The 16,636-nt window shown below is 46.7% G+C and overlaps 1 protein-coding gene across 1 annotated transcript in view; it reads right to left on the bottom strand.

Moving 5' to 3' along the window:
- csmd2 (CUB and Sushi multiple domains 2) overlaps nucleotides 1-8,894 on the bottom strand; it is a gene marked incomplete at both ends in the record, with an annotated part of 202,510 nt that extends 193,616 nt beyond the window's left edge. The window contains one exon of the mRNA XM_079749377.1: nucleotides 8,699-8,894. Coding sequence (XP_079605503.1) covers nucleotides 8,699-8,894 — 196 coding nt within the window. The remainder of the gene's footprint in view (nucleotides 1-8,698) is intronic.
- Between the last annotated feature and the right edge of the window lie 7,742 nt (nucleotides 8,895-16,636).

Below are 16,636 nucleotides of genomic sequence, written 5' to 3'. Positions count from 1 at the left end.
TTGTGTATGTTAGTATGTGCATCAGAGTATGCCTGAATGCTTACACTGTTAATGTGTGTGTGTGTGTGTGTGTTTTTGTCCTTCCTTTGTGGGCATGGAATGATCCCTGTGTATGTCGATGCGTGTGTGTGTAGTGTATCATCTGTGCAGTATAGGTGCATTCCAGCCCACCTTCCTGGATCACCTTGACTGAAAGGCCCACCAAGGACCCCAGATTGCTGCTCATTCCTACACATGCTACCATACCGCACGCAGACGAGACCTTGCACATAGATTAGGGTGACTTCACAGGTGCTCTCAATTGGATGGGAGAAACGGGGAGTTATTTCCCCTCCTCACAATATCCCAAAAGCTTCACAGTGTACACAATAGCCAATGTTGGCTCTCTCTCTTTTTTCTAACCTCTTTTTTACTCTCTCTCTCTCTCTCTCTCTCTCTCTCTCTCTCTCTCTCTCTCTCTCTCTCTCTTGTTTCTTCACCCCCTCCTCCCCAGATCACGCACTACTTAAGACCAAAGACGCCACGGCGTATCCAGCTCAAGATTTCCGGGAACCCCTCCCCATCTTCTGCCATGGGTCATTACTCTATCTTAAGTGAACTAAGTTAATTGTTTAATGATGCTGCCAAACTGTAATGACCACTTAGCAAGACAAACAGTAGCTCCGTGGCATTGGATTGACACTGATTGATATCGGTTGGCCGTGACAAAGTTGGTAAACCTTCCCCCCCCAAAAAGTAGGAAGTGTTAAAACAGTATAACATGGCACCAAGACAATGACTCGACCAAAACTTGTTCCATTCCGAAAATAATTGGCAGAGGAATGGAAACATAATATAGAAGTTGAAATTGCAGTACTAGCGAGACCCCAAGGCCAATCACCGGACCGCCCTTGTGCTGCTAGCTACTATTAGAAGCCAAACTGATAAAGCAGGATTAGGACTAACAAAATAAGGCGGTTATACACGGGTAAGTAAGACTCGTTAATCTTAATTACGTGTATGTCAGTGTGCATGTATGTGTGTGTATATGTGTGTTTGTTTGTGTGTGAGACTGCATGTGTGTCTGTGAATTTGTAGGTATGTGAGTGTGTGTGTGTGTGTGTGTGTGTGTGTGTGTGTGTGTGTGTGTGTGTGTGTGTGTGTGTGTGTGTGTGTGTGTGTGTGTTTGTGTGTGTGTGCATGCATGTGTGTGTGTGAGAGAGTCTAGGCAGGTAAGTATGTGTGTACATGTGTGTGCCTGCTTAACTGCCCGCCTGCCTGTGCCTGTGTGTGTGTTTGTGTGTGGGTATAGGCCTATGTGCGCATGTTTATATTTGTATGTGCCGGTAAGTACCTCCCGAGAGAGGTGATAAACCCCCTTCTACCCCATAGACCCACTCAGCGTGGCTATTTGTCTCTCGGCGTGTCAGTGCATATGCATGCCTTGACCGCATCATATCAGAATTAACCTCAAGACGACTGCCATTAAAATAGAAATAAGTGAGCTCAGCACTGCCTGTGTTTGTGTGTGTGCATTAGGATGATGCCTGAAGGAGGGCCACACAGCCTGCCTTTACAACGCAGCAGCCAGATGCCAGGGGAGACTCCAACTGGAGTTGCCCCCCCCTTCCTTTATCACATATGAATTGACTTGAAACTTTTATTTCCTTCATGGGCTCCTCCTTCTTCCTCTAATACCATTATATCCCTGATTTCTTAGTCGTAGAAACGTCTTGTTTGTTGAAACTGTCACTCTGAGTTGACTGAGGTTTGAATGGTATCCGTCTCAGGAAGTCAGCCTCTACAATGGAATAAGCCATCCTTCAGCTGAGCTGGATGTCCAACCATTAAACTGACAGCCATTTGCTATTTTCTATATTTAAATGCATTCCCCCCCCCCCCCCCCAACTGATAATTACAAGAGGAACTAACGTATTTGCTGTAGATTGTGGACATGACCACAATAGAGGGACCGAAGGCAATGAATGGATTTCCCAGATGCAGGCGGCTAAATACCTCAGAAATTCTGCATGGTGCATGGACATCAAAACAAAATGGGACTCATAGAAACACACAATAGCGTGGGCTAGCAAGAAAACGCCTACACGCTGTGGCTACGTCTCCAACTCTAGTGGCAAAATTCATCCCACACAATATCTTTTGTGGCAGCGCACCAATAGAAAAGAGCCATGGTCCAGTAGCTACAGGCCATTCCTTTTGGTTAGCATTTACACAGTATCAAGAAATCTAATTACAGACATGGACATGACTACAAACATATGCACGCAACACACATGCACACGTACACACTAGCATGTAAGAAAATAACTATTCTTGAACTCTGTGTTGGCAAATGCCCAAGCAATGCACATACAAAAGTTTACACATGCTCAGTAAGAAAAAGAGTCTAAATCTGTCTATAATATGGCAATGGTGAATCCTAAACCGGCAGCAGAGAAGGCACGAGGAACAGTGGAACAGCGAGTAACCAATCACATCTCACTGAAATCAGGTGTGTTTATGTGGTCATGTAAATCGGTAACCAGCGATTTCCGTGCTCGGTTTCAGTGATACCATGAAACGGGCAGATGGCATTTTATGACGTTATTAAATGTGGTTGTTTCTTAGCCAACAGTGAGACCTGAATACAAGTGGTTCGTACATGGTTGTTTGGAGTCAGGACGGGGGAGGTAGGGTGCAAAGGGGCTTGTGTTTCCTGAGAGAGTGCGAGATACAGAGGGAGAGATTGTGCAAGAGCGAGAGAGTGTGCACGAGAGAGAGCGAGAGAGGGGGTGAGGGGGTGAGAGAGAGAGAGAGAGAGAGAGAGAGAAAGAGAGACAGCCAGCTTGCTCCAGCTTCGTCATATTTTACCAACAGCACTAACAGGTGTGTCAAGATACCCTGCAACGCACACGCAAATCAAAACATACAAAGAGCAAGTGAACCTCTGAGACACACAACAAGAGAAACAGAGACACACAACACATCAATAGCTACACAGCCAAAGAGAAACAGACACACCCACACAGAGACCCAACCAGAACAGCAACCACACATGCACACATGCCAGCTCAGTTGAGCTCCCTGGACTAGGAGCAGGACTTCAGTTAATTCGCCCTGAGGCAACCTGATGGAATGAATCAAGAAATACAATTATTCCATTTTCATCCCTTTGCAGGGTGTTATTATCATTGCTACAATTTTATTTGTCTTCCGCACAGTTTAAAAGATCCCTTTGGCATTCTCTCTGTCTCCCGCTTTCTCTGAACTGTAGCTCCCACACACACAGCACAGTAATCGATTGCACCATTGGATGTCTGGTGGTCTTTCCTCTCGGTTCGCAGCGCCGACACACATCAGTGCATACATGTGTGCACTTTGTTCCCTTGTCTTTGTTCAAGCAAATATATTCAATTTTGAGTGCAAGAAACAGAGAGAAGAGAGAGATAGCGAGGCGGAGAACGAGAGCGAGAGCTAGAGATGGTGAGGCCGAATCAGGCCGAGAGAAACCGAGAGGGCAAACGGGTAGTGCGAAGAATGAGAGAGCGCTGCGATGTTCAAAGGGGACTGTTCAACATTCCTTTCATGTAAAGCTGCACGCCGTTTCCATGGCAACCCAGGGATCTTTTTCAGTCAGTATAATTCCTTGTGTTCCGAAACAAAAGATGCAGAAACACACACAACCATTGATCCACCCTAATAGAGCTCAAACATTCCTTACTGATTCCTTCATCGCGATGAATTCCAAAGAGGGGCATAAATATATATGGCATGCATATCGGGGAATGTTCTGTAGCATGCTTGCATACATACAAATACATGTAATGTATGTATGTGTAAACACAAACCCCTGCTGTTGTATAATCAAACACATTGTACAGTATGCATGTGTACACACAACCACATGCTAGTAAGTCTGCTAGTTTGCACGCAAGCATGTTGCGGGGGTATGCATAAACAAACATACACAGCATGAAGACACAGGCGTGGTCTTGGCAACATGATCATTCATCTCTCCCTGAAGGAAAACACTCATGACAGATCACCTATACAATGACAACCGCGGGTGAGGGAGCATCAGAGATAGAGAGGAGGAACGATGGAGAGAGGGGGCGAGCGAGATAGAAGAACAGAACGGGAGAGAGCGTGAGTGTGATAGCGATATAAAGAATGAGCAGAACGGGAGGAAGAGAGAGAGAGAGGGAGGCTGACACAGGACACAGAGTAAAGGGGACAAGGGGACAAGGGGACAAGTCACCCCGTGTGAGGTGTGTAATCTCCGATACGCGGGGATGTCTGCTATCTGATAACAAAGGGTGTAAATCAGAAGGCCAGAGAAAGGTCTGACGATGCTGTTCCCTTTTCTGAAGCAGACCAGACAGCGGTGAGGCAGGCTCTTGTTACACATGCTGGGGATTTATAGTAGCAAAGGGACGACAAGAGGAAGACCTGGAGGCCTGATAAGGACAGCACGGGAGAAAGGGATGATTCAGGCACCGGCCTGAAAGAGCTGAAGGTGTTCTGCGCTTGTATGCAACTTTTCTTGAAGGGGTTTATTTCTTTTTTCGTACCTTTTAACTTGGTTCGGTTTTCAAGCCAATAGGAGATAAATAGTTGGCAGTTTATACTTTGCGATTGCATGAGCAATACAAAGCAAAGAATAGAAGAGCGGCCAAACTGAAAGTGCAAAAGTGGTTTAGCACTGAACCGCAGACGAATTGTACATCAAAAAGTGTGTTCACTGAAAACTAAAACAAGGCTGAAAATAAAAAACGACATTTTACAAATTCCGCTAGTTGCATTTAACACATGCAAATATGCCCATTAAATAACATTGATTGGCTGAAGAGGTAGCATTCTCAAAAGGATGATTGCACTGTGTTTTTCATATGCATGGTTGACAACAAATGAAAGGGAAAAGCGCCCAAGCTGAGACGCCGTCGCTTAGTGTCTATGCCTGTGTTGACGTTCAGCACTTCAGTATGCTGACGAATACCTATCAGGACGGGAACTCAGTCGGGCTGTCCGCATGTCCATCTGCCTGACTGCATACGTCTGTATGTTGACTAGCGACTGCATGTTTATGTATATCGGTCACTTTTGTCGGTCCTTCCATCCGATAGATCAGTTTATCAATTCACCTCTCCTTCAATCTACTGCTCCATCCATCCATCTACACTCCCCCCCCCCCCAACCATTGGAGACTGATCGAATGTTAATGCTGCTTTCAGAGCTACATCCCTTGCCATCCCATTTACCTCAGGCAACAGATTAAGCTCCACCTCAGTCTTCCACTTTTGGCTGCAACACCCGAATGCTTATCTGTGAGATGCAAACATATTGATAGCAAAGCGTCCTACCCAAGGACAACTCCACCGTCATTTTCTCTGTGTGAGGGAAGTGTGTGTATGTGTGTGGAGAAGAGTGTGCCAACTGAGCTTGCCTTCAATCAAACCTCAAGACATTCAAAAATCCACCGCAGTGCTGGTCTGAGAATTTATTGAAAATAAATGTGTGTGTGTCAGAGAACGTGTGTGTGTGTGTGTGTGTGTGTGTGCGTGCGTGCGTGCGTGCGTGCGTGCGTGTGTGTGTGTGTGTGTGTGTGTGCTGAGATTGGTGTGACGCTCTGCCCAGTGACAGCACACCAGCCATCTGGAGACAGATGACAGTGTGAATCACCAGAGGGAAAGGATGGAGGAGGTGGGGAGAGAGAGAGAGAGAGAGAGAGAGAGAGAGAGAGAGAGAGAGAGAGAGAGAGAGAGAGAGAGAGAGAGAATTACCACCTCAGTATTGACACTCACACAAATGCCTTCAAACACACACAATCCTTGTTTAAATGCCTGTTAGTTGGCCTGGGAGAGGTCGAATACGAGGCCCCTTGATGCCTGATAGCGATATCAGACACTTAACAGGTCATTTACCACCAACATGAACATTGCTGATAAAAAATAAATAAGAAGGCATAAATCTGCTGTGACTCTCCTTACGCCTTGTGAGAAAGGGATAACAGGCCACTGTTGAATGGTGTGAAACAGTGTAGTGGGAGACGAGGAGAGAACGAGAGTGTGTGCTGCGTTCAGACGCTTGTGAATTACTACCTCTCTTACGGACGCTGACATGCCACAGCGAGCCCCCTTTTCTGCTCTGTTACTTCCGCACTGGACTGGCTGAGGCGCTCTCCGACGTGCTGAAATGTAACAGTTGGCGCTATTGTATGGCAACCAAAATGGGTAAAGGACACACCAAATGATAAAACTTACATTTAAAAAGGAATTGTTTGAGGGGCAATAGAGCTAAACAGCAAATCAGACAACTGCGTAACCGCATGCCAAACCCCGGGTTTAATGGGGTGCTGAGCAGACGTTGAATGTGTCGGCTATGCTGCGTGTTAGCAACGCGAGGACCGCGTACAAAACGACTCTCCACTGCTTTTATACGGCTATAAACAGATCAGTCGCGCATCACTCTGGTGTCACTTAAAGGCGGCACGTGAATAAAACACCCGTTGCTTTGACGGAGTGCGGGTAAACGCCGTGAATAGGCCTACAGCCTCATCACAAAGATTAAACAATGAAGGAGTGCCCTGCCGTGCCGCTACAGCAAGTTACACACAGCAGCCTACAACGTCACGGCGCGAACGCAACACGGTTTAGTTGCGGTGAATTTAAACGTCTTCGTGGCTCGCGGGCAACGCGAGAAATCGTATGAGTGGCTGCTCGTGCGTCACCCCGGGAATGATCGAATAACGGCTCGCGAGTGGTGCTCGCGGGTTGTGAGTCGTCGTCAGTGCTGAACAACGCATTGAGATATGCAAAACACGTTATCTCAACAACCAAAAAACGGGAATCAAAGACCCCCTATTTCCACTTTCACAGTTCTTGACCGCGTTTGCTTGAAAGGAGCTGACTTTATTGAGCGCCTTCCCCTCTGGGTCGCTGAAGGGGTCCGAGTCCACAGAGACTCGGTGCTCTACTCAACATCTCGTGGAGACATTTGAAAAGCATCGACAATCTCCACCAGCAGCGAGTGAAAGGGCGAACGAGCCAAAGAAGGCGAATGTATAGGGCCTAATCAATAACCGCAGAATTCCTGAGATGATAACTGTACAAAATAAACACAAAGATAACACACGGGATATGGATGATAGTTTGTAGAGCATATGTTTGGAGTCATCGTCGTCGGCAGACAGTACGTTTACATTTTACGTGGTACATTTAGTAAAGCGGGCTCACGTGTGTGACACACAAAATCCGGAGCGGGAGCCTCGTGCTCGCGTCGTGTCACGTCTCCACGCGCATCTGCACCACAGCGCGAGGCTCTGGTGCCGCTCAATGGGAGGATAGGGCAACTGCTCGTGGCGCCATTACCAAGGGACCCGAGAGCAGGCCGCCACACCACAGGCTCCCACGCGGGCCCGCTCTCCAATTAAACAAGCATGTGGTGTGTTAACATGGTGCGTGATACAATTAAAAAGGTCTGTGGTTTTAGGCGACACGGGACAAACAAGCGTCCCATGACGAAAGCCCTGTTGCACTTCTAGTTCAGCGTAACGAACAATGACTACCCTACCAAATATTTGTCGAAGGATGAAGTAGCTATACGTTTGAATTACTGGCAATGTAACCCAGTGACGGCGTTTGATATCACGAAGATTGTTGCACGCGGTAACTGGGTGATGCTTCAAGTGGTCCCGTGTCTTGGATGGTATCAAAAAGGTACACGGCGTGGGTGATGGAACTATGACTCATTGCCAAAGTCTTATTGTGGTCGTGAGTTCTGGGTTTAAAAATAGTCAAAATCCGAAGCCAAGACAGTGATGAGTAAACGTGTGGGTCCCTTGCCAATCGTGCCATATCAAAACTGATCAGGCTGGCATTAGAAATGTGGGTGTTCATCAAAATGATTGATCTCAAAGTAGCTTTTTTGAGAGTTAATTTTTTTTGAAATTGTGTAAAATTAAATTGCTTTATTATGACGATAATTCATGAAGGCTCAAAGAGCTGTAGAATGTTCCGTTATAATTAATCAGACAGAGGCCGTAGTGTGAGACCCCCCCACCCCACCGCCACGCGCCCGGCCGTGCGCGCGCGTACACACACACACACACACACACACACACACACACACACACACACACACACACACACACACACACAAACAGACACACACACTGTACTGCACAAAGTCAGTTAAGGTGTTCCATTAGCGATGCATATTAGTGGGGCCGATTAACGACCAAACATTGACCGTAGTTAATGGGAATGGAGGCAGATGGACAACGTATTGAGGCGAATTACTGGCACTATGCTCTTGGTGGACGAAATTACTGAAACCTCACGAGAGAGGGGTCCGTGCCACGAATAACAATTGTGCAATTTTTTTGAAGAACCACCTCGCAACCAACAAGACGTTATCACCCATCCTCATCCACCAGTTAACTCAGCACCACAGTCGATTCAACCTCCCCCTAGACACTTTAATGATAGAAGACAGAGAGGGCGTCATAGGCCTAATTAGTCTTTAGATTCCGCTTTCACGAGAATACCACAGTAAACCACCCTATATGACTTTAACTTGGGGTGCTTTAACGACGACATCCACCAAACCCCCCCCCCTCCAACTGATTAGCATTCACCGACGGTTTGGGGGAAGCCTGCTGCATTTCTTTACAGGGAGCTTAGCATCATGGGGGGGAGAGGGAGATGGGGGGTAAACTTACCGTCCACCGAGGTGGCTAGGAGCCCCATGTACAAGAACAGCAGCCGGCTCCAATGGTGCGCTTGTATTCCGCGCTTCATTAGCGCAAAAAAACGTATTCCTTCTCCTTTCCGGGGTGCGTTATGTGTATGCCTGCTGCAAGCGCATTCTGTTCTCCCGGCGAGTCCCACTCCGTCCCGGTTCGAGGCGGTTGTCATGGCAGGGTTTTTTTTCTGGCACGGACAGTAGTTCTCAGACGGTTTGCAAAGGGAGATTTACTTGGTGTCTGCGCGGTGAAAAATCCCAATGCATCGAGGCTCGGTTCTCGCAGCTGGACTGAACCATGTCATGCGTACCGATGGGGTTAGCAGAAAGCTCGCTTTCGAATGAGATTTAGGAAACACCTCGACGGTGGAAGGGAGAAAAACCGCGGAGACCGAAGGCGAGCGCTGACTTATTTACCCACGCGCAAAAATATCACACAAGCGTCGGTCCCTCGTCGCTGGAAACACCAAACCCCAAAAAGGAGAATAACGCGTCAAAGACGGAGATCCATCCTTCACTTTATTCCAGAGCAGCGATTCGTTATTTCTTCCATCTATTTCCAATCATCAAAAGCCTTTGCCTTGTTGATTAATCCAGGTCTAAGTCGTTCCTCCTTAAACACTCAATGAAAATGTAAGATCCCCCGGAGGAAAAAAAAAGCCTAAATTGTCCGCATCCTAACAGAACACGTCTTTTCTGAAGTTGTCGAACAATGTTGCAGGCTGGAGATGTTTCACTGAAGACGGGCCAATGTATCCCCGTATAACAGACCTAAATAGCGTTGGCTACAGCATCTCGGGTCTGTACGACGCCAAGTACCAGACTGCAGACCTGCTCCGACTCAGCATCTCTCTTCCTCTCGATCTCTCCCTCGCGCTATCTCTCCCGCTCTCTCTATTACACACACTCTCTCTCCCTCTCTCTCACACATACACGCGCACACATACTCTCCCTCTCCCTCCTTCTCTCCCCCTCTCTCCCCCACCACCCCCTTATGTCTCGAAGTCACTCTCACCATAATTATAACAGCTCTATATATAGTTTATAGGCGTATATCAAGAAATTATATATTGGAATAGTAATTCCAATTGAATGTAGTGAATGATTATAAATCCACGAGGATCCACCTAGTGCATCGTAACCAATTTAGCCTCATGCTAATGCTAATTTAAATTCAGAAAAGCCCAAATCGTGAATTTTACAAAATGCTGAATCCAAATTCGGAACCGGATTTTCAGCTGTGCATTGAAATTAAGGCATGAAATCCATCTTGGGCCAGCGTAAAATATCTTTAAGAGACATTAGACGTGCATGTTGTCCATGGATATATGTGGCAATGACCTGACAGCTGACCTGGACATTATAATGTACTGCACTTATAATAACAACATTTTGCATTTTTATGGTCCGTTTTTTAACCAAAAGTCATGGTAGAATCATTTTTTGCCATGATTGTTCAAAGGTGTTTTTTATTGATTTGAATAACAAATTGTATTGATAGCCCCCTCAATGGATTTACGTTTAGCCATCACACAAGTTGGTCATTCAACTCTGCCAAAGTCAAATTTGAATTTTTGAGCTGTAGAAAGCCAGGACCAAATACTAACGTTATCCGTCTGTTACCCTACCAGGGTTGCATTAGTTGGGCTTCTAATTATAACTGTCTGCCATGCTAATGCTCCCATCCAGCATTCGTTTCTTCTTTCACCCTTGCCTCACCACCGTACCCCCGGAGCAGTATCGAACAGTGAACTTGAGGAAAGGTAAGAATCAAGAAAGATATTATTACACATGGCTTATCTGATGAATAGGTTTAATCATAACATTCAATATTTCTGATTAATTTGACCCGCTTTTGTTGTGTTTTGTATTCGGTCGTAACCTCAGCTTGCGATAACTGCCTCCATTTTGGAAGCAGAGGAGTGTTGGCGATAACATATCTGTAGTAATGTTTTTACTACATTACTACTCTTTTGATCATTAGTCGTGAAATTGTTGGTCATTGTGGGGTGACATGTTTGAATGTGCAGAAGTGTTTCTAATGTTCAACGTTGCAAAGTAAGTTTTCAGTCTCTTGAAGTCTCTTGAATCCTCTCAAAATGGCAGTGTTGCATTGCAATGTACAAGCCCTCTGGTTGACTAAGTGTGGACTCTGCAGTGCAAGCAAACTCATTGGACAATGTTCAACCTGGTAGTCATGGTTGTATTTTGAAAACAATTTGTCCACTTTTTTGATTAGTCTTACTTAGATGAACATAAATCAAGTTTTGGCCTACCAACTTCTCTGTGGTGTTAAAATCATATTTCATGATTCTTTTTTCAGCCACATGTTGGCAGTGGTAGCAGCATACCGTAAAATCATGTACCCCCCGTTATGCCAATGCTATGCCATTGCCCCCCCGCCCCCCAGCAGAGAGGGTGAGTGGGCCCTTCGGTAATCGTGGCCCCAGCTAAATGAACGACTTTGTGCCCACACACATACACACACATGCACACACACACACACACACACACACACACACACACACACAAAAAAAAAATGTCTGTATCTGTGCTGTACCTGAAATGTATCTTGACTTTGAGCTGGTGATGGTGATTATATTTTCTTAAGCAATAAGAAGTGATCCATACCAAACTAATGTTTATGTACCATTGAAGCACTGGTATCACACTCTTGCATGTTTTGCCCACGCAAGGATGGTTTCACACAGTTAAAGCTACATATAGACGTCTATAACATGTCTATAACATGCAATTTTGCTTGGTGGGAATGCAGAACTTGTCAATTAATCTGCATCTTTAAATTTAAGATAAGGTTATTAAAGTTGCTGATTCAAATCTTTTGATGTGCTCAACAACATTTTTGGTCAAATTATTTGTTATAAACACATTTATACCATCTGGTTGTGAATATAATTATTTGTTTTCATTTGAATTTAAGAATTGTTTCTTATATGACATTAACTTTCAATTTTAGGTCCATAACCTAATGATCTACCTAAATTGAAAGGTAAAGAAAAGAGAACCCCCATCTGAAGTCTTAAATGTGGCTTCCTAGGGTGACATTATGTGATTACCACCATTTAACTCACTAAACACTCAACTGGCTGGCTAACAGGCTGGAATCTGAAATGCCATGTCTTTCAAAATGTCATTCAAACTTTCATGAACAAGTAGGCCTGTCTGATATTATATCAATGATTCATTTGATAAAAGACAGCCAAAGAAACCATGGATTTCAACTGAAGCCTTTCTCTCTGTCTGTCTCAAATAGAATTCGGAATGTGTTTTGTAGTTTCTATGGTAGCTCAAGCACAGCTTCGTTATCCGGTTTACTTTCAAAACAACACAAGCCAAACACAACATTGAGAAACAGTGTACCAGACTGACACAACGTTGCACACGTTGTTGTTTTTTTTCTTGTGAGAAAACATGATGATAGCAGATCCTTTTAGACCACGACCGGTGCCAAAGCTAACATGGGCCGCGGCCGTGCCCTTTCCACGCTCTACTTGGATCCACCCATACGTACCGGAGGACGACTTTGACCGTGTTTCCCACATGATATGGAAGAACGCACAGAGAGGGGTTACTGGTGTGCTGCGGACGAGGACGACGAAGGAGGTTGAGGTGGACAGAGATCAACGCTCTCTCGAGACACCCTGCAGCGAACACTGTACTGTAGGAGCAGAGAACCTGGAAGGACGGTGAGTTACGTTGCCAACTGACTATCTCATCGTTGGGTGGGTGCACTGAGGACGGGGTTTGTTTCTGTGGACCGCATAGCAGTGGTATAACAAGACATAAGCCACCTTGTGTCTTCTTTAACCACTTATAGGATGGGAGCTACTTAACATAATTTATTATTGAATTGACATTTATATAAAATCATAATATTTGTATGTGTGATATTGCAGTGTGATAGTTTAGAGGTGATAGTGTTTGACTCCCACTGAAAGGATTTGGTTACTATTGAGTCACTATTTAGTTATTAAGACAGTGTTTTTGTCAAAGCAGATTGACTTCAGAAATAAAGGCTAAGCATCCAGTATGCCAGATGCCAATCCTGTATCTGAATTAACTGTATATCACTGTGGTGAAAAACATCTAATTGAGTAAATACTACTAAATAGGGAATATTATTTATAAGATAAATGTTTGATTTGAACAGGTGTGCCTAATTCCATGAGCTTAAGTATGCAGATCAGGTGGAACTTTCTGAGCTCCACACACACACACACACGGACAGACACACAAACAGACACACACACACACACAACCACACACACACACACGCACACACACAAACACACACACACACACACACAACCACACACACACACACACACACACAAGTCAAAGTTAATATGCACCATCTGCTTACCGGCCGGTCAAGGTTCTGTGTGTAACTTTGTGTGTCTGTTCAGCGGCCAGGCTCAACAGACCGGTCGACGGGGGAATGAGCCACATTAAAAAGTCATAAACTCCTCCCAGGCCTCTGCCCTTTGTGCCCTGCCAGAAATAAGAGTAAAATAAGGGTTACTTTATACGACCAATGCTGTGTCTAGCGTGACGTCTGGGTAAACTCATTGGATAAATATGACCAAACCCTTCTTTTTTTCATAGCGGCACACATAGACGTCATAGCGGCACACATAGACTTGGATAACTGTATCTTGACTTTCGAGGTGGTGATGGTGAAGATGTTTTCTTAAACATTTAGCAGTGATCCTTAGCACACAACATGAAAACAGGAAATGCAACATAACAACTTGTTTGTGTGTACCTCGCTGCACAGGGTCAAGAGGGAAGCAGAAGAGATGTTGTCCATGGTTCGCCAAGAGTTGGAGGACCTGTATTCAGACAAAAGTAAGGAGTCACAAGGATGTGAAGATGAGCTGAACAGAATAGAGATCCCGGTAGGTTGAAATATATGACATTAATATATTCATAGTATAGTATCCCGGACATATTATGCCTTTGAGACTGTACCTGTGATTAAGGAGACACAAATACAATTTAATTGAGTTAATTGAAATATATCATAAGGCTTCTCTTGTCCAAATTTTAATTGTAAATGCCAATGATGAAAAAACAGAAAGGTCTTTTTTTCCCCCACATCTCCTTTGATGCATGTACAGGGAGTACAGCCTAGAGTTTGGCAGTTATGTATATTACACAGCGAGCACGGTCTCTGTGGTGTAATAAAGCTCCTCTCTCTCCGCCCGCTTTGCATCCCTTCACACCAGGGGGCCCGCGTCGAGATGAAAAGAAGCAGCGCTGGGATTCTGCTCAAGGGGTCGAAACAGCAGATTTGTGTGGACGGCTGCAGCCAGCCTACCAGCGCAGAGTCTCTGATCCTGTTACGTCCTTTCACCCGAGGGAGGTCCCTGCACCCTGCCGCCCTCCCCGAGGCATCCGCACCTGGGAGGAGCTGTCCTGCCCACCCTGCTGACACAGGTCACGCCCCCCGACGGGCAGATCAGCAGGACACTCCCGCCCGTACCTCTCGTGCCTGTCAGACTGAAGGCGTCTACTGTAGCAGCGATAGCGGCGACGATTCCCGCGGGCTCCCTGGCCCGCGTAGCTTGGCTACCGACAGAAGCAGCAACGAAGAAGCGGCGGCTCCCACCTTCGGCAGTGGGCAGTGCCCCTGCGAAGCATCCGGCCCTCGGCAGAAGCCTGCTACGTGCTATAGCTCCACCTGCGACCTAGACCTCCCTTGTCGGCCCCTCAAGCCCGAGGCCTGCAATATGGCCCTACCCGAGCCTTCGCCTGTGGCTGCCCAAACAGATGTCTCCCTCGCTCTACCAACGCTGACGCCCGATATCAAACCCTTCAAACCTTTTGAGGTGAGCTCAGGCCGTAAGCGGGATTCCCTAGTTCTTGAAAGAGAATGTGACCGTCCACTGCTTGCCACCGACCAAATGGCTTCGGTGTTTCCTGCTGGCGCCCCTGCCGTGGTTCCTCCCGTATCCATGTCCGCTCTGGCTTTGGCAAGGATCCCTGACGACCAAGTGGTGCCCTTTCCCCTCAACCCCCTCGCCCAGTTCCATGTTCCCGCGGCGTTCAGCACAGCCGCCCCCACCCCCGTCTTCTTCCCCCCTGTCTGGTGCCGGGTGAAGGCTCCGATCCAGGGCAGGGCACCAACGCCGCAGGCGAGGCTGTCGTCCAAGGTTCCAGCTCCGCATCCGCAGGGCGCCTACGACCTACTGGCTGACTTCCCCGCACTCCTGCCCCATAACATCAAGCGAGGCGTGGGCCCGGCGGGCCAGGTCTGGGGCGCAGACGGGAGGAGGAGGGGCCTGGCGGTGCCGCAGGATAACCTTAACCAGCAGCCCAGTGCGGACGGAGACCGAGAGCAGGGCAAGGAGCACAGCCAGCCCCAGGTCTCTAGGCCCGTGTGTGAAGGAGGTCAGGAGTTCACGCTGGCCCTGGTTCCCCCACCTCTAGCCAAGCCAGGCCCGAGCAACCTTCCTGTGGCCAATTGCGGAGGGGCAGTCCCCACACAGCTGATTACAGGTGCTGTGTTGTTTTTTTTCCCACATCCATCTTAACCCTAGAATGTACCTCTTGGAGTGTCTGTGGGACTGATGTTTTGGATGTTTGCATTGTTCCACTGGCTTGCCTTTCAACGGTCATGCTCCCATTAAGCGCAAGCGTCCGGTCATTCTGATCCCTCCATGTTTCTTTCAGTACTTTCTTTCTAATGCTCTGCCATTATTTGAGCTTAACAGCACTCCAGCAGCCTTATAAACTATAATATATGCGCTGGCAGGGAAGCCAATTGTGGATATGACCTACCTCTTTTTTTTGTTTTTTTCATAAAACTAAAGTTGACAACTTGTCAAAGTCAAAGAAGAAACTATTTAGAGTTTCAAGTGGGTGAGTCCAGTCTAAGGTACAGTAGGGGACAGTGTGACACAGTGAGGACACACACACACACACACGGCTGTGAGTTAGGATCCATTATTGATATTAATGACACCGTCACACTTGACTAATTAAAAGCCGGACTGAAGCCACACCTGGCCCGGTCAGAAAATGGGCGGAGTCACACCCCCACAGAGTCAGACTAATTAATCTGCCGCTCGCACACGCACACAGATACACACACACACACACACACACACAGACACATTACACGGAGCTTGTGCTCAAGCTCTGGCTGTTTAGTTTTGTAGCATCAAGACTTAAGTTTTAATGTACTTTTTTTGCCAAATAGCACATGTATCCTGCCAGCATGAGGATTATTTTCTGGAATGAAGTGATGTCAATACGCAAAAAAGCAAAACTAAAATTAAAACCACCGTATTAAGCAACGGCGGGCGTCTGGCAACACGTCATATCACGGCCCACTTTCCCACTCATCCACACACACACACACACACACACACACACACACGCCCACACAAGCACACACACACACACTGACACACGCATAGACCATGCAAACGCTCACCCACACACACACACACACACACACACACACACACACATACACACACAAGCATGCTCAGACCTCATCCTGCGGGTGCGTGGGTGGGTGTGTGTTTTTGTGATTTTTGCACGCTGTGACTCTGCACCTCCGTAGCAGCACCACCAAGCACTTCCTTGGTTGGTTGACTCAGAGGCAAAATGTTTCCGTAATGAGGGGGATTACTGCGTGCTGGCAGAGTGAATTACACGGAGAGCCCTCCACACTGGCTGACTGCAGCGGAACACAGCCTCGGACACGGCTACGGGCATTACGTTAGCGCAGCAACAGCTTCTCCTTATTTTATTATTTTTAGAACAAAACTTTTTGCACCCACTGTATGCACAGCACGGTCGTGACTGCTTGGGCTTGCCCATTACCGTGTGTGTGTGTGTGTGTGTGTGTGTGTGTGTGTGTGTGTGTTTGTGTGTTAAAGTG

The sequence above is a fragment of the Pollachius pollachius genome (genome assembly GCF_949987615.1).
Source record: "Pollachius pollachius genome assembly, chromosome: 13".
NCBI classification, from domain to species: domain Eukaryota; kingdom Metazoa; phylum Chordata; class Actinopteri; order Gadiformes; family Gadidae; genus Pollachius; species Pollachius pollachius.
Note: the sequence above shows the minus strand (reverse complement) of the source record. Positions and strands in the feature narration are given on the sequence as shown.